This window comes from Prionailurus viverrinus, chromosome B3 (assembly GCF_022837055.1).
Source record: "Prionailurus viverrinus isolate Anna chromosome B3, UM_Priviv_1.0, whole genome shotgun sequence".
Lineage (NCBI taxonomy): Eukaryota > Metazoa > Chordata > Mammalia > Carnivora > Felidae > Prionailurus > Prionailurus viverrinus.
The window spans coordinates 44,652,597-44,673,545 of NC_062566.1; the positions used below are offsets into that span (position 1 = coordinate 44,652,597).

At 37.6% G+C, this 20,949-nt stretch overlaps 1 protein-coding gene across 1 annotated transcript; it reads left to right on the top strand.

The window, feature by feature from the left end:
* The first annotated feature begins 2,602 nt into the window (after positions 1-2,602).
* Positions 2,603-18,581, top strand: RSL24D1 (ribosomal L24 domain containing 1). Its single transcript, XM_047864216.1, has 6 exons — positions 2,603-2,737; positions 7,249-7,362; positions 9,163-9,235; positions 14,555-14,618; positions 16,385-16,470; positions 17,651-18,581. Exons 1-6 carry the CDS (start codon positions 2,657-2,659, stop codon positions 17,722-17,724), a joined length of 492 nt encoding a protein of 163 aa, XP_047720172.1. The 5' UTR covers positions 2,603-2,656; the 3' UTR covers positions 17,725-18,581.
* The last annotated feature ends 2,368 nt before the right edge of the window (positions 18,582-20,949 follow it).

A 20,949-nucleotide genomic window follows, 5' to 3' on the forward strand; every position in this document is an offset into this window, starting at 1 on the left:
AAGAGCTGAGGAGTTTTCAGTAATAATAAAATACATCTATTTTCAGATTCAGAAATCATAGGTCTCAAGCTTGATAAATGTAAAGAAGTATTTTAAGATTTTAGCTCAACTTATTGGATGTAGAATACATATCTTTCCTTTCTCATGTTTTCTGTTGTTATAATTTGAAAGAAAAAAAAAAACTTTGGAGACTGGCTACTTGTCCATTCAATCTAATGTGAAACACTGAATATGCTCATAGGTTGAAATGAACAAGTCTCAGATGAAACATTAGGGTGTGGTATTAAGAACATGGATGAGGGATGTGGCCTCTGACATTAAAGGTAAGAAGGGGAAGCTGGGTGACCATGTAAGTGAGAAGGGCAGGAAATTTCTTGTTCAAATAGCAGGATAAAACTGAGAGTTGGGAAGGAATTGTGTAAATAGCTTGTGAGGACTGGTGAGGCTCTTCTATAATTGTTGATGGGAATAAGAGCAGAAGATTAAACAAGGATAAAATAATTTTCAGTCTCTTGGTTGAGAGTGAAGTATTGGGTGGGGGGCGCGTGGGGGGAGGCTGCAATGAATGTTTTGGTACAAACCTTGTAGGGTCAAAAACTCCCCCTCACAACCTGTGGGAGGAATCTCCCAACTGATTGGAAGCAGCCTCCATTAGAGACCTCTCCCTCTGTGCCCCAAGACTGCTTATACACAAAGAAAGGACCCCTCTAGCCTCAGTGCAGTTGCCACCTCTGGGCCATACTGCTCTCCCACCTTAATAAACTGCTGTCCTTAATAAACTGCTTTCCTCTCGCTACATTCCTCCAGGCTATCTTTATTGGAGTGCAGATCCCCAGATAAATATTTCTCGAGGAGAGTCCGAGAACCGAGACCTCCATTCACACAATGCTGACTCTCCCACCAGTAATATAAAGATACTTGTTATGCCAAAAGGTAGGAAACAAATGTCTATCAATAAGCAACCAATTAAAATGATACCTTCATGTAATTGCATATTATACAAAATGGTGAAAAAGAATGTTAAATATTCATTGATAATAGAATATATATTTATGTGTCAGGAACTCTCCTAGGTATTGTTGATGAGGAGTGTGGGGCAAGCTGAGGGCAAAATAAAGGCTAACAGTACCCCTTGTCCGCTGGTGGAATATGTGATATTTCTTGGATACTCCTGGCTACCCAAGAACAAAGGAAAGGGTTTAACTACTTGACATGGTAATGTGGGAAACTAAGGCAAGTGAAAAATTAAATTCCCATTGACAAGTTCTTGAAACAGGCAGAGTGACCTCCCAATAGGAGCTCAGCTGCCTTGATGATGACACTTTGCTAGAGGCAAAAGAGAATCTTAGCTTAACATTATCCCAAGCTTGAGGATCCTGTAAGTCTACTTTAACATATAAAAATTCCTTTGAATTATCTCAACTCCCAAGATACATGCTGGCAATCATACTCCAGGCTTATGCCCCTCTGATACACATCTCCATGGTTCCATGACTCAGGTTTTACTAACCGGTAATAAATGGCATTTCCCTGGCAACAGCTAATCCCTCAAGATTCTGGAAACCCTGTTTCCAAAATACCTTAGAGAGTTACTCTATCCCTAACCTCTTCACAACCTGACGGTATCTAATCAGTTACCTATCACCCCAGTGCAGCCCTTCCTGCACATGGGTCTTGTCCCCATGCTTTAATAAAATCACCTTTTTGCACCAAAGACATCTTCAAGAATTCTTTATTGGCCGTTGTCTCCGGATCACCCCACCATCACCCCAAGACTTCATCATTGTGGGCTATAGCTGTAAACAAAACGACAAAAATCCCTGCCCTCATGGAGCTCTTATTCCAATAGTGGGAGACAGGTAACAACGAGGTGCAGAAAACGGTGAATAGGATACTCATTAGTGTTAAGAAGAAAGAGACACACGCACACAGAAATAAATATGTTTATCTATGCACAGAAAATCTTGAAAAGAAACCAATTGCCACTGTGGAGAAGTCTCGAGGTCTGAGGAGGGAACCTTAGTTTCCTATTAAAATGTTTCTACCACATGCATATTAATTAAAAGGGGGTAGGGAGGAGAAAAGGTTTAAATCACCACAAGTCTTTCAAAAATTTTTGGTAACGTTCTCTGAGCTTCAGAGACTCGACCGCTTGGGTCGTAGCGTTGAGGCCGCAGGTTCTCTCTGCCACAGCGCAAGTACTCTGGGGACGCCAGTCAGTGGCAGGTCTGGGGCAGGCAGTGCCCCAGTGTTAAGGAGTTCCTAAAGACATCCCAGTGTGTGGAGAGTCGGCCAGGGACAAAGAACAAATCACATAAGATAGGAGTAAATGCTGACGTTACAGGGTACGGTAGAGAGGAAAACGACCCGCTGTGAGAACAGGTTTCTATGGCGGCGTACCGCCGCGTTCCACCTCCCACAGTGAAGGCTGCCAAGCCGACTTTGCAGCTCTGCGCCTGCGCAAAACGGCAGCGCTTTTGCTCGCGCTGCCGCTGAGAGGCGCTGTCACGTTCGGACGGCTTCCCAGGGCCCTCAGGGCCGACGCATGCTCACTACTTCCGGGGTCGGGTACTAAAGAGAACCACTTCCTGTGACGGGCTGCGTCACTTCCGCTCGAGTTCGGCGTTTCGTCTGTGAGAGCTCACGCGGTTTCAACATGCGTATTGAGAAGTGTTATTTCTGTTCGGGGCCCATTTACCCCGGCCACGGCATGATGTTTGTCCGCAACGATTGCAAGGTGAGGTCGCCAAGACTGGCGCGCGCTCTGCGACGCTCCCGCGGGCGTGAGGAGCGCCGCTTCAGCGCGTGGTTCCTTTGCACCTGGGGCGTTTGGCTCGCGTTTTCCGCGCTGCCCTCACAAGGGGATGATTTTGTGAGGACCTCCGGCCTCGACCTCCCGCTTGCGGAGTTTCTCCTTCCTGGTGTCCCGAACCGAGTTGGACACCAGGCCACCCTTGACCGAGGCTGGCTGCGGTGAGGTCCCCGAGTTATTTTAGACAGCGCCGGATGTAGTTTGGGGGTGTGTGGGGGCTGTTTTCGTCACTCTTGTACCTGGGTGGAGTTCTTGAATTAAGTAAACTTTGTTGAATGTATGGCCAGTCAAGCATCATTGCTAGGGTCTATGCCCCTAGAGAAGAATAAGAGTTGGGAGTGTCCGTAACACTATAGAAATGCTGCATATGGCCTAGTAGTAGTTATGTATTACGAAGTTGCTGGAGGTGAGTTGGGGAAGGTCGTATTTGAAAAGGCTCAGAAAGACATTTATCTTGGATCTTGAATGTTGCATAAAAAAGTGAGAAGAGGGAATTCTAGGTGGTGGAAGAGTGAACAGTTGAAGAGAGGCACAGCGAAGCAATGTCTTTAGGGAAGTGACTTGTAAATGGTGATCCAGGCCTGGGGTAAGGCTATAAATACACATATATGTAAGTCTACATAAGAAGATACATCTATAAACATAAAATACAAACATAATTATGAGACCTGGTTGTGAAAGACTTTGTGAATAATACATGAATTTGCTTTCTTATATCAGAACGAATCTCTTTCCTCTAACATTATTTCTCAGCATTTGGATCTAGGACTTTATATTTTAACAGGTGACTTTGTTATGCTAAGGAATTACACTTTCTGCTTCATCACCTTGTATCTATTATAGATGGAAGATATTGACGTCATTAATTAGGATCAAGGGGTTTTTGCTGAGAGTGTGGGACCAAAACTAGGTTTGGGAACTTGAAAGAACGTGTAGAAGATTTTGAATACCTGCTCTCAGGAACATGATAAAAAATTTATAGAAACTAACTTAATGATCGTTAGGTTGGCGTTTAATTCAGAGTGGGCAATATGGCTTTGTAGATTATCTGGTCATTATAATTTTACGGTTTTGCCCCGCAGGGCTTATCGGGTGGGTATAGGAATGAGAACAAAAGACCATGGGAGCTATCTAGAGTTGTGTGTTGATTTGGCAGACACAGTGGAAGTTCATGGTGATGAAGTCTGTATTGCTAGCAAGGACAGTATTGAATTGGCTGCGAGCCAGCTTACTCTAGGGAAGACAAGAACAGAGTTGGCTGGGGATATAAGATTCAGAGGCCCTGAAGCACTAAGGAAAATAGAAATCTCGTTCTTTCTGTGTTTATGATGTCCAAATCTGTACCTTCTTTGCTCTGGTCTGAATTTTCCACTGGATAGGGAAATCCTGTTTGTACCAGTGAGGTTACTGAGAGTTCCTAATTCACATCTTTTTTGCTTTCTCATTTAATACTACTGTCCTATGCCTAGACAGTTTTGCTAGAAATGTGAGAGTCATCTTTGAACCTTTTACCTTTTTTTAATCTAGTTACCAAGTCTAGTTACCAAGTCTTAACCTGGCTCTGCAAAGTTTAGTGGTCTTTGCTTTCTTTTTGGCCTCCCACTCTGGTTTCGTATTAGGCACTTGTTACTTTTATAGCTTCCTAATAGGTTTTCTGCCTTTTTTCTCTTAGCTTTTGGGACTGTTCTTCCTTCCTTCCTACATACCTTCATTCCTTCCTTCCTTCCTTCCTTCCTTCCTTCCTTCCTTCCTTCCTCTTTCCTCTCTTCCTTCTTTCCTTCTTTAATGTTTGTGTATTTTTGAGAGAGAGAGAGGTGTGAATGGGGGAGGGGGAGAGAGGAAGACACAGAATCCGAAGCAGGCTCCAGGCTCCGAGATAACAGCACCGAGCCTGATGTGGGGGTCAAACCCATGAGCAGTGAGATCATGACCTGAGCTGAAGTTGGAGGCCCAACCGACTTGAGCCACCCAGGCTCCCTGGGACTGTTTTTCATAGAGACCTCCCCTCTTATGCTTCTTAGGTATTTTCTTAAGGGTACAATTAGTGTTAATATTCCATATTTTTATATACTTTTCAAACATAAAAAATACATGCACCCTTAATGAGTGCTTAATAAGTATTCAGTCAGTGGAGTTTAAGAGTTGAAGAACTTTGAAGCTGAGGTATTAGATCATTTAATCTGCATGTTGAAGACTGAGGATGATAGAGGACTAGCTTAAGAGGGAAACTTGAGCCTATGAAGCTTTGCCTCACAATCCATCCACCACTTACCCACCACTTCCTTTTTTTATATTTCCATTTTACTTACGTATGACCATTGTATATAGTTTTATCCCATTGTTTATGCCCTACCCTGATCTCCATCTCTTCATTGTAAAGTGAGACTTTATTACAGTGCTGTCCTAACCTTCTCAAGATAGAGTATGATGTTTTAATTATTCTTGTATCCCTAGTACCTGGTAATATCAGACACATACTAGATCTTTCTTATTTGTTGGTTGAATTCCCTTCGTAGCTCCATTGATTCCAGTCTTTTCAGGTACTTTATCATGCTTTTCAGTTAACATCTATTAGATACAGAGTTCAAATAGACTTCTCTATGTATAACTTTCCATTGGCTCAGTTTGGAATTGAGGAGATCCAGGACAAGTTCAAACCTCTCATTAGGTGTATCTCAGAAATGGGGACTTGTCTAGGAGTTATCTAGTAGGCATTAAATGTAGGAGGCTTTTACTATAAAAGGCAATAGTCCTTTGGGCTAAAAATACAAAATTACTGATATGAATTCATGGTGGGGTACTCCAGGAGATCCATTGTATTCTTAGATTTCTACTTGCTTTGAAACTTGTTCAATAATACAGGCATGTTTTGACCCATGTCTCTTAGGAGAGGGCTCTCCAGGAGGTACTGACCCAGATCAGATTAAACTAGTATTGGCCTTTTTTTTTTTTTGTTGTTGTTGTTGTTGTTGTTGAGAGGGAGGGAGAGAGGGAGGGCCAGGAGGGGACAGGGAGGAACAGAGGAACACACACACACACACACACACACACACACACACAGAGTGAGAGAGAGAAAGAAAGAATATCCCAGTAGTCACCATGCTCGGTCCCAGTGTGGAACTCCATCACATGACCCTGGGATCCTGACCTGAGCCGAAATCAAGAGTTGAATGCCCAACTGACTGAGCCACCCAGACGACCCTAGTATTGACTATTTCTAAGAAAACTGTGTTCTAGTGTATATAGGGACCTGCTTGAATTTCCCCATAGAACAAAGTGTACATAAAATGAAAAGTATTTTGGTGGGGCGCCTGGGGGGCTCAGTTAGTTAAGCATCCGACTTTGGCTCAGGTCATGATCTCTTGGTTCATGAGTTTGAGCCCCGCTTTGGGCTCTGTGCTGACAGCTTGGAGCCTGGAGCCTGCTTCAGATTCTGTGTCTCCTTCTCTCTTCCTTCCCGGCTTGCACTCTCTCTCTCTCAAAAATAAATAAAGATTAAAAAAAAGAAAAGTATTTTGGCTTGTGATATATATGCAGGTTTGTGATATATACACAAAATTTGAAATGTTTATACTTCATTTTGACCTTTTTAATACTTAATTAGACCTAGAAGATAGGTCACATCTTCTAGGTGTGATGAGTCACCTTAATTTTATTTGCCAAGATCCATATACTCCTAAGTAGTACTTTTGCTTCTCACATTTCCTGTACACATACAAATTGCATTGTGTTTGGAGACATTGCAAAGTAACAAAATATGCATTTTAGACTTATAATGAGTCCTAATTAGCCATTTCACGGGCATATTGAAGCATCATTAAACTTTAAGTTAGCACTGTTAAAGGATAATATCGTCTGGGATGAAGGTGGAGAACTAGAGTATTGAAGAATTGCCTACTATGAATACATATTTTATAAAACAAATCTGTAGCCGTTGTTAGTTGCTTTTTTGAAATTATTTTGTGCTTTTAACAAAAAGGATGGAAAGAACAAAAAGGGATTCACAGGAGTTGTTTGAAACTACCCCCACCTCCTGCATTGAGGTATATAGAAACTGAATTTTGAGAATTATTATTAAGTGGGCAGGGATTTAAATAAGTGACTTTCCTTGCAAATACCATTTTTTATTTAAGATGACTGTAAGGTTTTACTGTTAATCTATAAACATGACTGGTAGTTTTTTTACCATATTATTTTGGGGGCCCTTAGCCTTTAGCTGTGATATTTGATAGTCAGGTTTTAGTCAAAAAATAGTTCAATTTACATTTAATCTTACATGTTTACATGTATTTCTAAGTGGTGTTGTAAGAAGAAATTGTGAGTACAACCATTGTCATTTTTCAGACTTTGCAGTATATTTTGTCTGGGCAGGGGTAACATCCTACGTTAGAAAAAATCGTAATGTTGACTTTCCACTATTTTAACTTTTCTTATAGGTGTTCAGATTCTGTAAATCCAAGTGTCATAAAAACTTTAAAAAGAAGCGCAATCCTCGCAAGGTCAGGTGGACTAAAGCATTCCGTAAAGCAGCTGGTAAAGAGCTTACAGTGGTGAGTATAGTTAGCTTTCAATGGAATTTTCACGGTTTTTAAAATTGAACTTTTACAGGGGAGGGCATATAATTTAATTAACTATAACAAGGCTTCCTGTGATGAGAATTGGTAAGTGATTTATTTGGGTTTGGTTCTGATAATAATCTAATTCTCACATGATCCTAAAAACGATAAATCAGTAGAATTTTGAAAAGGAAAAAAATTCCTAATTCATTTTTTGGACGTGATTTTCCTTGTTCTGAGAAAACCATTTTTTAGCTCCTGCAAACAAAAGGGAAAATCATTTAAATAGATTGAGGTGAAGTTGAAAATTGCTACTCAAGGATTTTGAGACAAAGCCAAGAGATTAATTAAAGGATTCATCACCAACATTAAGGGTTCTGATAAGATTTGTAGTAGACTCATTTATCAGTTTCTGGATTTCCTTACAGGACTTCGAGAACAGAGAAATTAGGTAATGGTGTTGGTAGAAGGAGGAATAGTGGATAGTCAAGGGTGAGAGAATATCATGCATGAGTCAGCCATCATCAGGTTGTTGGTACTGAGTTGGTATAAGGGCTTGGTGAAGCTAGTTCATGTATGACCCATGTAAAGGAGGAGGTGAAAGCTGCTGCATAAGCCTCCTTTGAGGGAGGAAGACCTTTAAACTGTTCCTTCCCTCCTTGTTTGACTTTCCCACCTCTCTACTCCTTAAGGGCAGTGTCTAAGCAATTGCAATGAAGCCTTTTCCTGGCTTCCTTAATACTCCTCGTTTTCCATGAATGAGGAGAATGTATTTTGACAAGATGCAAAGCCAAATCACAATTATTGTCACAAAAATGATTTCTGGTATGGATGAGAATAAACTTAGCACTTCAAATGCAAGTGACAACTGCATGAGTGAAGAAAGGATGCCAGTCACAGTCATCTGCTGGTGACCAGTTACCTTGTCTTTGCTGAGGTTATTGTGACTGAGTAGGTCACGTGTATATAAATAGGTAAATACAGAGTTATGCTGTTCCATGTGCCTATCTCACATAAATTTGAAAACTAAGAAACATACCTATAGTTTTTCTAAGAGAACTATAGCTTTTCTAAAATTGTTTCTCATGTTTTAAGGTAAATAGGATTATTAATTGTCAAAATACCAAGTACATTTAAAGGGCACCTGAAGAATTTCTGGGAGAGAATTATGTCATGCAGAGTAGCACCACATTTATTTGAAGATGTGTAGTTATATAGCTTTATGCTATAACAAAGGTATCTAAGTGTTCATATGCTATATGAAGATGTGTAGTTATATAGCTTTATGCTATAACAAAGGTATGTAAGCATTGAGATATATGAACATACATGATAGGTTTTTAGGTTGAACCATATGAAATTCTCAGTGTTTGACTCATTTTGATCTTTGAAAAGTAGTAATTCATATGGTTCAGCCTCATAGAAAGTTTTCTGCCTGTGAGTCTCATCTAGGAACTGGAAATTAGGGAGGCCTCTTCAGTTTTTTTATAATCTCCTTGATTGTTATATGCCCCTCTGAAGGATGGGGCTAATACCTTCCTCCCGATGTCCTCTTAAGAATCACTTGTATACAGATTGGTATTTTCAGTAGGGCTGTCTTATACATCTGGTGTGAAAAGGAGAAAAAGTATGAAAACTTGGGTTTGCTGGGGCCACCCTGGGGAAATCTTAATATGTGTCCATGGTTTGAAATATGTGTCACATGGTTGGAACCCTTGTGAAAAGGAGAATAAAGTTTTAAGTAATGCTTCCTCTGTATCTCCCTTAAAACCATTATTTTTCCCTCTCTTACAGGATAATTCATTTGAATTTGAAAAACGTAGAAATGAACCTGTTAAATACCAGCGAGAGCTATGGAATAAAACTAGTAAGTCACAAAGGAATACCGGGAATTTTAGAGACTTGTTTGGGATATTACCTTGAATTTAATGTTTTATGTTGCTTAAATGTTTTCATTGATTAGCTTTTATTCTTTATCTTTGTTTTATTAGTTCTGTTGTACTTGCATCTTTTGTTATAAACTGCCCCAAATCCTTTTCAGAATTGGCTGATATATGCATTATAAAAATAATGTAATTATTAGATATGATTTGAAGTGCCTACACAGATATAAAAATACCTAAAAATCTGAGAAAAAATAGAAGTGGAGAATACTTTTTGGGGGTGAGTGTGGCATAGTTAAAATATACACAAAAGTTAACACTTTTTTTTTCATTTATTTTGAGAGAGCGTGCACATGCTGTGTGCACTTGAGTGGGGAAAGGGGCAGAGAGAGAGAGAGAATCCCAAGCAGCCTCTGCACTGTCAGTACAGAGCCTGATGTGGGGCTTGAACTTACGAACTGTGAGATCAAACCTGAGCCAAAATCAAGAGGCAGATGCTTAGCTGAATGAGCCACCCAGGTGCCCCAACCTAACACACTTTATAAGTTTAGATAATTTAGGGATATAAACATTCGGTATACTTTATAAAATGTAATGCTTCTGTAAAATTAAAAAGTGTAGGACCTAAGGTGACAATTACATTTTCTAACAGAACTTCTAAGTGCATGACTTAGGTATAAGTGGAGCTATAGGCTGCTGAAGTTAAAAGCAATGGTAACTAGTCCTTGTCTTTTTTTTTTTCCCTCTTTTTCCTGAAGTAGGCAGAGACTTTAGTGAAAAAAAAACAACCCATATGTAGTAAAACTAAATTCCTTAAGTTAGCTTGTAGATGACCCTTTGCGTATGTTTGAGGTCCTTGTCCCTGACTTTTCTTCTCCCCATGCCTGTCTTACGTGTTTTTTTAGCCATTTATATAGTCTTGGGTGTGGAGGTGATATAGTTGGTTTGTTATTTAGAAGTCTCCAGGGCTTGGGGTCCTGTAGACTTTATCAGTCTTGAATGGATCATAGTCAGGGCATCCTTTTCATCACCTTTTGCCCAGTCACAACACTTCAGGGGAGGAATTGAAAAATTGGGGCCTTTGTAGTAGTATTTGACACTCTCTAAAACTTTATCTTTCTGGACTATGTGAATAATTTAGACTCCAGTTTTGGAATTGCCTTTCCACATAATCTTGGTGTTTTGTTTCTTTTAAATAAGGTCTTTCCCTCTGTTTTGCAATTAGAGGAAGAGTTAATTTCTGGAAAGCAGTTGAATATACTGGGTTTATTTGATAAGGAAATAATGCTGATTTAAACTCAAGGATTTCTAAAGAGATTTATGGGATTCTTTTTTTAAATTGAGGTATAAATGACATAGAACATATTAGTTTCAGGTATACAGTGTAATAATGATTTGATACTTATATATATTGTGAAATGACAAAGTCTAGTTGGTATCCATCACCACGCATTATTACAAATTTTTGGTAAGAATTCTTAAAATGATTCTAAAAGACAAACTTGTCAGAGATGTTATTAGAAGGTCTGAAAGCATTTTTATATCCCAATGAATTTTATTTAATTTTGGACTTTATTTTCTTTGTTACTATTTGAGGATAGCAGCTCCAGATCATTTTTACATATTTTATAACTATTACTTGGTGGAGATTCAGTTTGATGTTGAAACAGGTGAATATTTTAGTCGTCTGTGGATATTCAGTTACTATGACCCTCTGTGCTGGTTTCCTGTTATTAACACTGTTCCTGAAAGATACAATTGTGTATCGTAAGACTTCATGTATTTTAACAATAAGTACTTAGTCTTGCATACAAAGATGGACAGGGCACATATAGTCCCTGCCCTTCTGATGCACTTCACTGAGTATTCCTATTTTATTGTTTCTCTTACACAGTAACTGGTTCGTATGTTATCAGTCACTGCCCCACTTATTTATACATATGTAAATTTTTAAAAAATTTTTTATTTATTTTTGAGACACAGAGACAGAGTGCGAGCAGGGGAGGGGCAGAGAGAGAGGGACATGCAGAATCCGAAACAGGTTCCAGGCTCTGAGCTGTCAGTACAGAACCCACGAATCATGAGATTATGACCTGAGAAAGTCGGACACTTAACCGACTGAGCCACCCAGGCACCCCTACATAAGTAAATTCTATAAGCAGCAGTGCTCTATTGAGGGTCCCCCCCCCCCCCCCCCCCCGCATAGATTCTATTATCCTTTCCTTTTGAGATCCTAAAAGTAGACTTTTCGTAGAAAACTTTGTCAGTAGACAGTATGAGTCTTTTGGAACTTAAAACTATTTCCTACTGCACAGTTAATAAAAACTTTTAGTAGTATTCCAAAAAAATGTTACCCTTCTAAAAGGTTTGTTGATTTCCCACACCCTCAATTTCAGTATCATCAGGTCTGAAGCTAATCTGTTGGCAATTTTATATTCATTGCTTACGTTTTTGAATTGTGGAAAGGTGTGGACTGAGCAACTTTTGTTAAGATGCTGGTGTCCACAGAAACAGCAGGAGAACTTCAAAAACAAGAATCCTAGGAAGAAAAGTTAGTATTTTATCCTTCAGGTCTTTGTGTTGCAGGTCAATTTTAATATCAGGTGTTTCCTGGGGCACCTGGGTGGCTCAGTTGGTTAAGTGTTCGACTTTGGCTCAGGTCATGATCTTGCTGTTCATGAGTCTAGCCCCATGTCAGGCTCTGTGCTGATAGCTCAGAGCCTGGAGGCTGCTTTGGATTCTGTGTCTCTTTCTCTATGCCCTTCCCCTGCTCATTCTCTGTCTCTTGTTCTCTCAAAAAAATAAACATTAAAAAAAATATCAGGTGTTTCTTACATTAAAAATTTTCCAGTCTTCTGCAATATTTGGAAAGGTAGTGTCTTATTCTTTGGAGAGGATTTACCTGCCACTTTTTTGAAAAGTTTACTTATTTTGAGAGAAAGAAAGCACGCATGTGTGTGTAGGGGGAGAGGCAGAGAGAATCCCAAGCAGGCTGTCAGCCCAGAGCCTGAAGTAGGGCTTGTTCTCATGAACCCTGAGATCGTGACCTGAGATGAAATGGAGTTGGACGCTTAGCCGATTGCACCACCCAGGTGCCCCTACCTGCCACTGCTGTTTATTTCCCTTCTGAGTAACTTTAAGGTATAGAAATACTTTTGAGTACCAGAATTTGGCCATATTTTTGTTGAAAGTAAAGAAAGAAAAAAGTTACATATTTAGCATGAACAGATTTAAAGTTGACTTTGTCTTAGATTATTCATGTAGACATTATCTTAATACCAGTGGCTCCATGAGACCTTTGGGGGATCTTGTTAAAATGCAGATTGCTATATAGCATGTCTCGGTGGGACTTAAGATTCTGCATTTCTGACATGCTTTCAGGTGGTATCAATGTTGGCTGGTCCCCAGATTACACTTAAATGATTTTATTTTGACATATTTTTAGACTGAACAGAAAAGCTGCAGAATTCTGATATCCTTCATCTTTGATTCCTCAAATGTTATTAAATTTACCATTCTGTCCTTTATTTTCCTTTTATAATATTTGGAAGTTTTTAAGTTGCATATATAATGTTTTTATCCATAAGTAGTTTAGTAGAAAGAGTATTTCCTGAAAAATAGAACATTCTTGTAAATAACCATAGCATAGTTTTTAAAATTAAGAAATTAACATTGGTACAGTATTATCATTTAATCTTAGACCTGTGGAGGAATAGTACAGGTCATGTCTCTTTGCTCTCTTTGAATTTGAAACAGTTCCCAAGTTTTTATATTTTATGATACTGACAGATTTAAAAAATTTTTTTAATGTTTATTTTTGGGGGAGAGAGAGAAAATGAGTGGGGGAGGGGCAAGAGAGAGGGAGACCTAGAATCTGAAGCAGGTTCTAGGTTCTGAGTTGTCAGCACAGAGCCCAATGTGGGGCTTGAACCCACAAACTGTGAGATCATGACATGAGCTGAAGTTGGATGCTTAACTGAGCCACCCACGTGCACTGATCTCAGTGTTAGATTTGGGTAATGGATGTTTGGCTGGAATACCATAGATGGGATGCTGAGTTCTTATCGTTGTATCCTATTAGGAGCTACCTCCTGCTGTCCATTAGTCTTATTACTGGCTGTGTTAACTTTGATCATTGTTTAAGGTGGCATCTGACAGGTTTTTTCACTATATTTTATCCTTTTTAGTTAAAGTATATTGATGATGTTTTAAGATTACTTGAATATCCTGCTATTCTTCAGATCCACAGAATAGAAGAAGTTAGATTGGGAGTGTGTTGTCCAGTCTGGCGGCCACTGACCACAGGGGCTACACTTAAAATGTGGCTATTCTGAATAGAGATTTGCTGTAAATTAAAAAAAAAAATTTTTTTTTCTTAACATTTATTTTTGAGACAGAGCATGAGCAGGAGAGGGGCAGAGAGATAGAGAGACACAGATTTTGAAGCAGGGTCCCGGCTCTGAGCTATCAGCACAGAGCCTGATGCGGGGCTTGAATTCATGAACTGTGAGATCATGAACTGTGAGATCATTATCGAATCGAAGTGGGATGCTTTTAACTGACTGAGTCACCCAGGTGCCCTGAGATTTGCTGTAAATGTAAAATACATGGTTTTTGAAGACTTTATATGAAAACAAGCATAAAATTCCTCAGTAATTTTTGTATTATGTTGAAATGACAGTATTTTGGATATATTGGATAAAATAAGATACATCACTAGATTTTGACTTTTTAAATGTGGCTGCTAGAAAATGTAAAATTACATGTATGGTTTGTCTTAATCTTAGTGCTAATGTATATTGTAGAGCATAGTTGGATTTAGCCCCTCTACACATTTCCCAAAACTATTGGATTTTAGGGGTTGGGAACATGGCAAATTGATTGGTTCATTCTACCAGTATTCATCATGTGCAGATCATATCCCAGGCACTTAGAGGAAAAAGTAGTATGTATTACCAGAATGGTGCCTTTTTTCTTTTTTTTTTTTTTTTTTTTAAACGGAGAGGACAAGGTAAGAGTGAGATTTGTTGCCCTTAATCCAAATTCTTAAAGTTTGGGCTGGTTTAAAGTAGAAGGAAAATTTAGTAGCAGTAAAGACTTTTGTAAAATAAAAATTAGAGCTGTATTTGTGAAAGATAGCTGACAACACTGTTAACTCTAAGAGTACCTACCTTCTTCAGCTATTTTAGTAGGGATTGTTTGTGCAATGAGGGTTTCATTTAAGCCATTTCTAAGTCAGAATAAAGTGATTATTAAAGCTCTTGCTTGAATGTGCAAAAATATGTAACTCTTATTTTTTGTAGTTGATGCAATGAAGAGAGTTGAAGAGATCAAACAGAAACGCCAAGCTAAATTTATAATGAACAGGTATGAACATGTGTAGAGTAACTCTTGGAAAAATAATTACTAGTAGAAATCTAGAGAAATTTTTTTCACATAACTTCAGAAAACTTGCAAGAATTGTATAAAGAACTCTTGTATATTCTGGTAGCATTTTGCCACATTCACTCTGTCCTTGTCTCTATGTAAGTTGAAGACATGATACCCTTTTTCTGATCTATGTATATATTCTAAAAATAAGAACATGTTCTTAGATACCTATCATATAATTACCCAAATCAGAAAATTAACATTGAATGATATGGTTATATAACCTACAAACCTTATTTAAATTTCACCAGTTCCAGTAGCAACAGAAAACCCTGGATCTTGCATTGCATTTAGTGGTCCTATCTCCTGAAGCTCCTTTAGTTTGGACAGTTTCTCATCTTAAATGACATTGACATTTTTGAAGAATACAGGTCAGTTATATTATAGAATGTTCCTCAGTTTGTGTTTATCTTATTTTTTTCTCATGATTAGATTCAGGTTAGGTACTTTTGGCCAGAGTATCATAGAAATGATGATACATAAGAAGGACACACATAGCAGGAGCCACATATTGTTTCAAGTGATTGATCACTTGGTTAAGGGGGTGTCTGGCAGTTTTTTCCACTTCATTGAAAAGCTCTGCTCTTTCTTTTTGATCAGTACATATCTTAGGGGAAATACATTGACCCTCTGCACAGTTCCTCAAACTGGTTCAGTAATTTTTTCTTTTATTGCCTTTCTCATATAAAGGAGCTTTTCCCTTTTCCAGTTTCAAAATGTATTCCTTTATTTGTTCATGTATCTGTGTGTATTCATTGATTCTTCTGGTATTCAAGGGGTGATAATTCTTTGTCATTATTTTGATGTTGTAAGTGCTCCATATAGGCTACTGGGCATCCCTTCAGGCAGGGTCCCATTTCATTGTGAATTTCCTCATCTTTCTTTGGGTGCTTTCTTGATTGAAGGCTAAGATGTGGCCTCATCTTATACTTCCCTGGCCTGGAATTGGCTATTTCTTTAGAGCAGGGATTTTTTTTTTTTTTTTTTTTTTTTTTTTTTTTTTTAAGAGAGAGGGTCGACATGTGTAAGCAGGGGAGGGGTAGAGAGAGGAGAGCGAGAATCCCAAGCAGGCTCCATGCTATCAATGCAGAGCCCACGCTGGGGTAGATCCCACGAACCATGAGATTAAGAGTAGGACACTTGACAGACAGCCCCCCAGGTGTCCCAGGAGCATTTGTTTTTGATCACATTACTATTTAGTTTGTCATAGAAAAGCATGTGCCGACAGCTTTCTGGCTTTAAAAAAATGTTAAAGTGATATAGAAACAAAAGCTAAATGTTTGAGAACTACTCTGTTAGCATGTTTGTCTCACATACATGTGTTTTGTGTTCTTGTATTACTGATCAGAAAAATGAACACAGAGAATATTTCTTTTGAGGAGAAAAGATCTAGGTACTTTAGCATTTGAGAGGTTTGCACTATATCTGTATAATAGACATTGATGTCTGACATTTAATTCTTCAATCACATTTCTTCATTCACTCAGCAAATATATATTAATCCCCAGTTTATTCCTAAGTACTAGGGATACAGTCAATGAACCAGTGGTAGTGTATGAATTTCTTAAGCTAATTAGGAACTAGAAAATAATTTTGAGTTCTTACTGCTAATTCCTGGCTAAAATTATTTTGATAAATTATGAGTTAATGTCTTTTAAAGAAATTTTAGTAACTAGTTTTGGCTTTTATGTGTTTTGTCCTAGATTAAAGAAAAATAAAGAATTACAGAAAGTTCAGGACATCAAAGAAGTCAAGCAAAACATTCATCTTATCCGGGCCCCTCTTGCCGGTAAGTGCTGTATTACACAGAAGTTCTCTTTCAGTAGAGAAATCAAGAGTCAGGATTGTTGTGGTCTGGTTAAGTGGGTGCTAGTCAACTTTTTATGGGCATTTTTTCATGTAAATACCACATTTATGATATGACTTTATTTATAAAAATATAATTTATTCATTGTATTGCCCAGTTCTAATTTATTGCAAATGGTGTTTTTCTTCCCTTCAGAAAAATCTTGTATTCCATAAGCTAGTCATATTTGAGTATTAATTGAATAGATTTTTGCCTATTTCATACTTTTTATTAAATAGTAGTGTTTATTAGTGGTTTTCCAACTTTGGTTGGTATGGGAATTGTGCAACTTAGGATAAATACAGAGGCCCAGGCCTTTTGAGTCTGAACTTCTGTTCCTTAGCTTTCTGGGTTCTGATACTACTGTTTGTATTAAAACTTTCTCTTTAAGTTTATATAACTTGCCTATAGTCACTCATTTGGGCAGTTGTTTGTGTGCATAGTTTCTTTTGTGGTGCTAGAAAACCAGTCTTCACTCAGCTGGCACCAAATACCATCTGTTATATGATTTACTTATGCAGATTACCTGAAGGGAGAGAAATTTTGGTGAGATTTAGTTCAAGAGTTAATTCCTTTGAATGATTCCATGTCGAAACCTTAGTAAGGTCAAATTCTGTAACTGTATGTTGAATAGATAAGTATTTAACGAATTAATTTTTGTACCAACTTTTATTAAAATAGGCAAAATCTTGGAGCATTTGTTTCACATATAGACGATGTGAACTTACACCCAGAACAACAGTAATGAACTGTTGTTATGTAACTTTTTAGGTAACCCTCTTAGGGTAGGTAAGTACACTATAAAGAACAGAGACCTTGGAGCCAGAGGGCCAGGGTTCAAATTCTCTCTTGAGCTTACTGGGCTTACTGAGTGATCTGGGACAATTTTATCCATCTCTGGGTCTGTGTTCTCTCATATTTAAAATGCATGTTAGGGTGAAATGAATAAATGTGTATGGAATGCTTATTTTATGTATGACATATCATAAGACCTGTGTGGGTTTGGTTACTATTCTTAAATTTCTTAGAATTGGCTATTTTAAACCATCTAAGATAAAATGTTGGTAAGAGTTCTGCAAGGTTACAGTGGATTGATTTTTTTTTTTTAAATTTGTTTTTAAAGGCAAAGGAAAGCAATTGGAAGAAAAAATGGTGCAGAAATTACAACAGGATGTGGACATGGAAGATATTTCTTAAAGATCTCACTATTTCTATAAGTGCATTTGAAAATCTCCTTAGGAGACCAGGAACTTCTAAATGATCTTTTATATTTTACATAAGGTCACTCAAATGAAAGGTATTTAAAAATACATCTCTTCTACGTTGCTCATTGCTGTCTGTAAAATATCAGATATTATGGATGTTAGATTGCATTGCCATTGTTAAACCTTCACTGATACTTACATTTATGTAAGTCATGCAACTTCTCTTTGTAAATACAGAAGTCAAGTGTAGGCACAAAATGTTCCTGCCATTTGGGTAATGGCACTATGCAGTATTTATGGAAGAACTAATGACAAAAATATATTTTACATATCCCTAGCCATAAATTTTCTTTGCAGTAAAATATTAATTTTACTTTATTATTATACAAGGGGGCTTAAAACAAGGAACTAAAATAACCTGTATGTATGATAATTAGCCTTAAGTAATCTTTTATTTTGATTTCAGTATTTGCTTTGGTTTCTTAGAAGAGTATATGAAGCCTAATTATGTTGGAGGTGAGAGCTGAGTAGCTTTTTCCTGAAATGGTACTCTATACTTTCATTTTGGAGAACACTCAATTCTGAGATTCCTGATAGAGCCAGATTTTTTTTTTCCAGTTTAGCAGTGGTTTAAAAGTGGAAGAATCCCAGTGCCTTTTAGGATGTTGTGTGGTTCCATTTAAAAAGCTCCTAATTGTTTTTGGATAATAGAATTTACGGTTTATTATTTGGACCTAAGTTCATATTTTTTGTTTAAAAGCTACTAAAAAACTATTCGTTAGCAGGAAGAAAATAACTCCCACATACTACTGAAGTAGGAAATACAATTAAAGAAAAATATATACTGAATAATGTTTTCATATTTCTACATTTTTTGCAACTTTAAGGATATTAAGTAACTCACTTCACATTTTTAAGGACAGAACTTAGAATAAATTATAATCTTAGGGTTATAAAATTATAAAGTAATGGCTAAATTTTTACTTCAGTATTAGTGAAAAAGTGATCACTGGACAAAGTGTTCAGGACAAAGATCTGAATTCCAGTGTGATTTTTGCCCTTGTGTTATTTGTTAAATATGGGTCATTGGTAGACAACATTATTGATAAAACAATTAGGGGAAATGATATATGAACTCAAAGACATTTGTTAAATTACTTGAAGTTTGTACTCCATACTAGATTTATGTTTGTTTTAATATCAACATGTTTAAGGGGTGCCCAGGTGGATCAGTCGGTTAAGTATCCGACTTCTGCTCAGGTCATGATCTCACAGTTCATGGGTTGAACCCTATGTCAGGCTCTGTGCTTACAGCTCAGAACCTGGAGCCTGCTTCAGATTCTGTGTCTCCCTCTCTCTCTGCCCCTCCCCCACTCATGCTCTGTCTCAAAAATAAATAAACATTAAAAAAATTAAAAAAAAATCAACATGTGTAAGATCACATACTGTCAGATTTCCTACCTTGAGACCACCAATTTGGGAAATTGAGCTGAAAAGAGAAGTGTTTTGTTATTAAACTTTGAGATGCAGTATCAGTTCTTCCTAACTGTCAGGAATTCATAGTATTTTGAGATCCCAGATATCTTTATAAACTGTATGGATGCAGATGCCACCGTTTCCCCCCTTCCCTCCTCTGCAGCTAAGTACGGTTCTGTGACTGAGTTGTCCCTTTAAAATGTTGCCTGAGAAGTGGTATGGTACAGTGCTGTTTCTATTTGTCTGATTGAGACCTCTGCTGGGCAGTTAGTGTAACACAAAAGCATAAAATTTTCCTGACTTTTGCTTCATAGAACTTATGTATTCTTCAATTGTTTAAGGGTAATATAACTTTGGAAGTCATAGAAAAGAATTTGCTTACACATTTGCCTTATAAAACCTTGTAGGATAGCAGAAAAAACTCATTAAGGGACACTTGGCAACTCTTGATGCTGGGGTTGTGAGTTTGAGCTCCACCCTGGGAGTAGAATTTACTTAAACTCATTAAGTCTTACTTCTTAAAAATAGAAAACCTTGAAAGATGTTTATGTTATAGAAATAAGTTCCATAAGGACTGGCCTCTTTCCTAACATTCCACGAAGTAGCACTCTTCTTTTCTAGTTGGAAGGATTTTTAGGTAACTTGCCTTCTTATCACATAGATGGAGTAGGCAGTGTTTTGTAGTCATGGAAGTGCTTATGTGTAGAAGGGATTTATCAGGAGCTTCAGATACTGTCTTAAGTCCCAGTGATTGCTATAAGAGAGGACTGTAGAAGTTACTTGAGTGATGCTCAACCTGTGTGTTGGTTTTTTCATTGAATAAATGGAAATGATAGTATGACTACAGGATTTTTTTATGAGGATCCAGGTAATATATGCAAAATAATCATTTCAAGGCCACTCCCATAATAGGTAGTATTGAATTGTTAGCTGTTAGGATTGGCTTTGTGACCACACAAAACTTACAGGCAATGGGCTTTGCCTTGGGAGAAAGGTAGAGGGTATTAGGGTTTGGGGATAGCTGTCATTAAATTGAGTACAGTGCACTTAGTCCACAAAGCCAGAGTTATGTAGGGCTTAAAATGTTAATTTTAACTTTTAATTTCACCTAGAAAAATCAGTTATTTAGAGCACCTTATTCCCCATTCTGTTACGAAGATTGGGAGGGGGAAATCCATTTCCGATTTGTCAGCTCATGATTTAAACAGTGAATTGTCACCCATAATATCAAGGGTTAATTTATGTAAGACAGTTTATCCCTCCCACCAATCCTTCTTACATTTTAAAAGGAGATTGAAAAAAATCAGACTTTAATTATACAGATGTATAGTATACATTATAATATTGAATGGATACTACCTGGTAAAAATTAGCACAGTAGCCTGCTGAATTAAAAGTGTTCAAAAGATAAGGGGGAAAAGTAAGTATCAAAAAAGAGAAAACAGTTTCAAAGTCTATTTCTTTTGGAAAATTCTTTCTATATTCTTTTTTTTTTTTTTTTTTTTTTTACATATAACAGAATTGAAAATATAACTCACACATTTTGCCCTGCATGTTTTTGTTTTGAGTATCAATTAGCCTTATGTTGATTTGAAATTTTTTGGTCAGTTGAATTTCTTTGTGAAGAAGTGACTTTTTAAGAATATATTCTCATGTTCTGAATGTAAGAATCTCTACTTTCTGGTGCCACTGGTGAGCCTTTGGCTTAAGCTGTCCTGCTCCAAAATTTTCCTTGGCTTTT

Coding starts and splice junctions, on each gene's coding strand:
- RSL24D1 (XM_047864216.1), top strand. CDS start 2,657: ATGCGTATTGAGAAGTGTTATTTCTGTTCGGGGCCCATTTACCCCGGC. Junction 2,738..7,248: donor TTGTCCGCAACGATTGCAAG/GTGAGGTCGCCA, acceptor CTTTTCTTATAG/GTGTTCAGATTCTGTAAATC. Junction 7,363..9,162: donor CTGGTAAAGAGCTTACAGTG/GTGAGTATAGTT, acceptor CCTCTCTTACAG/GATAATTCATTTGAATTTGA.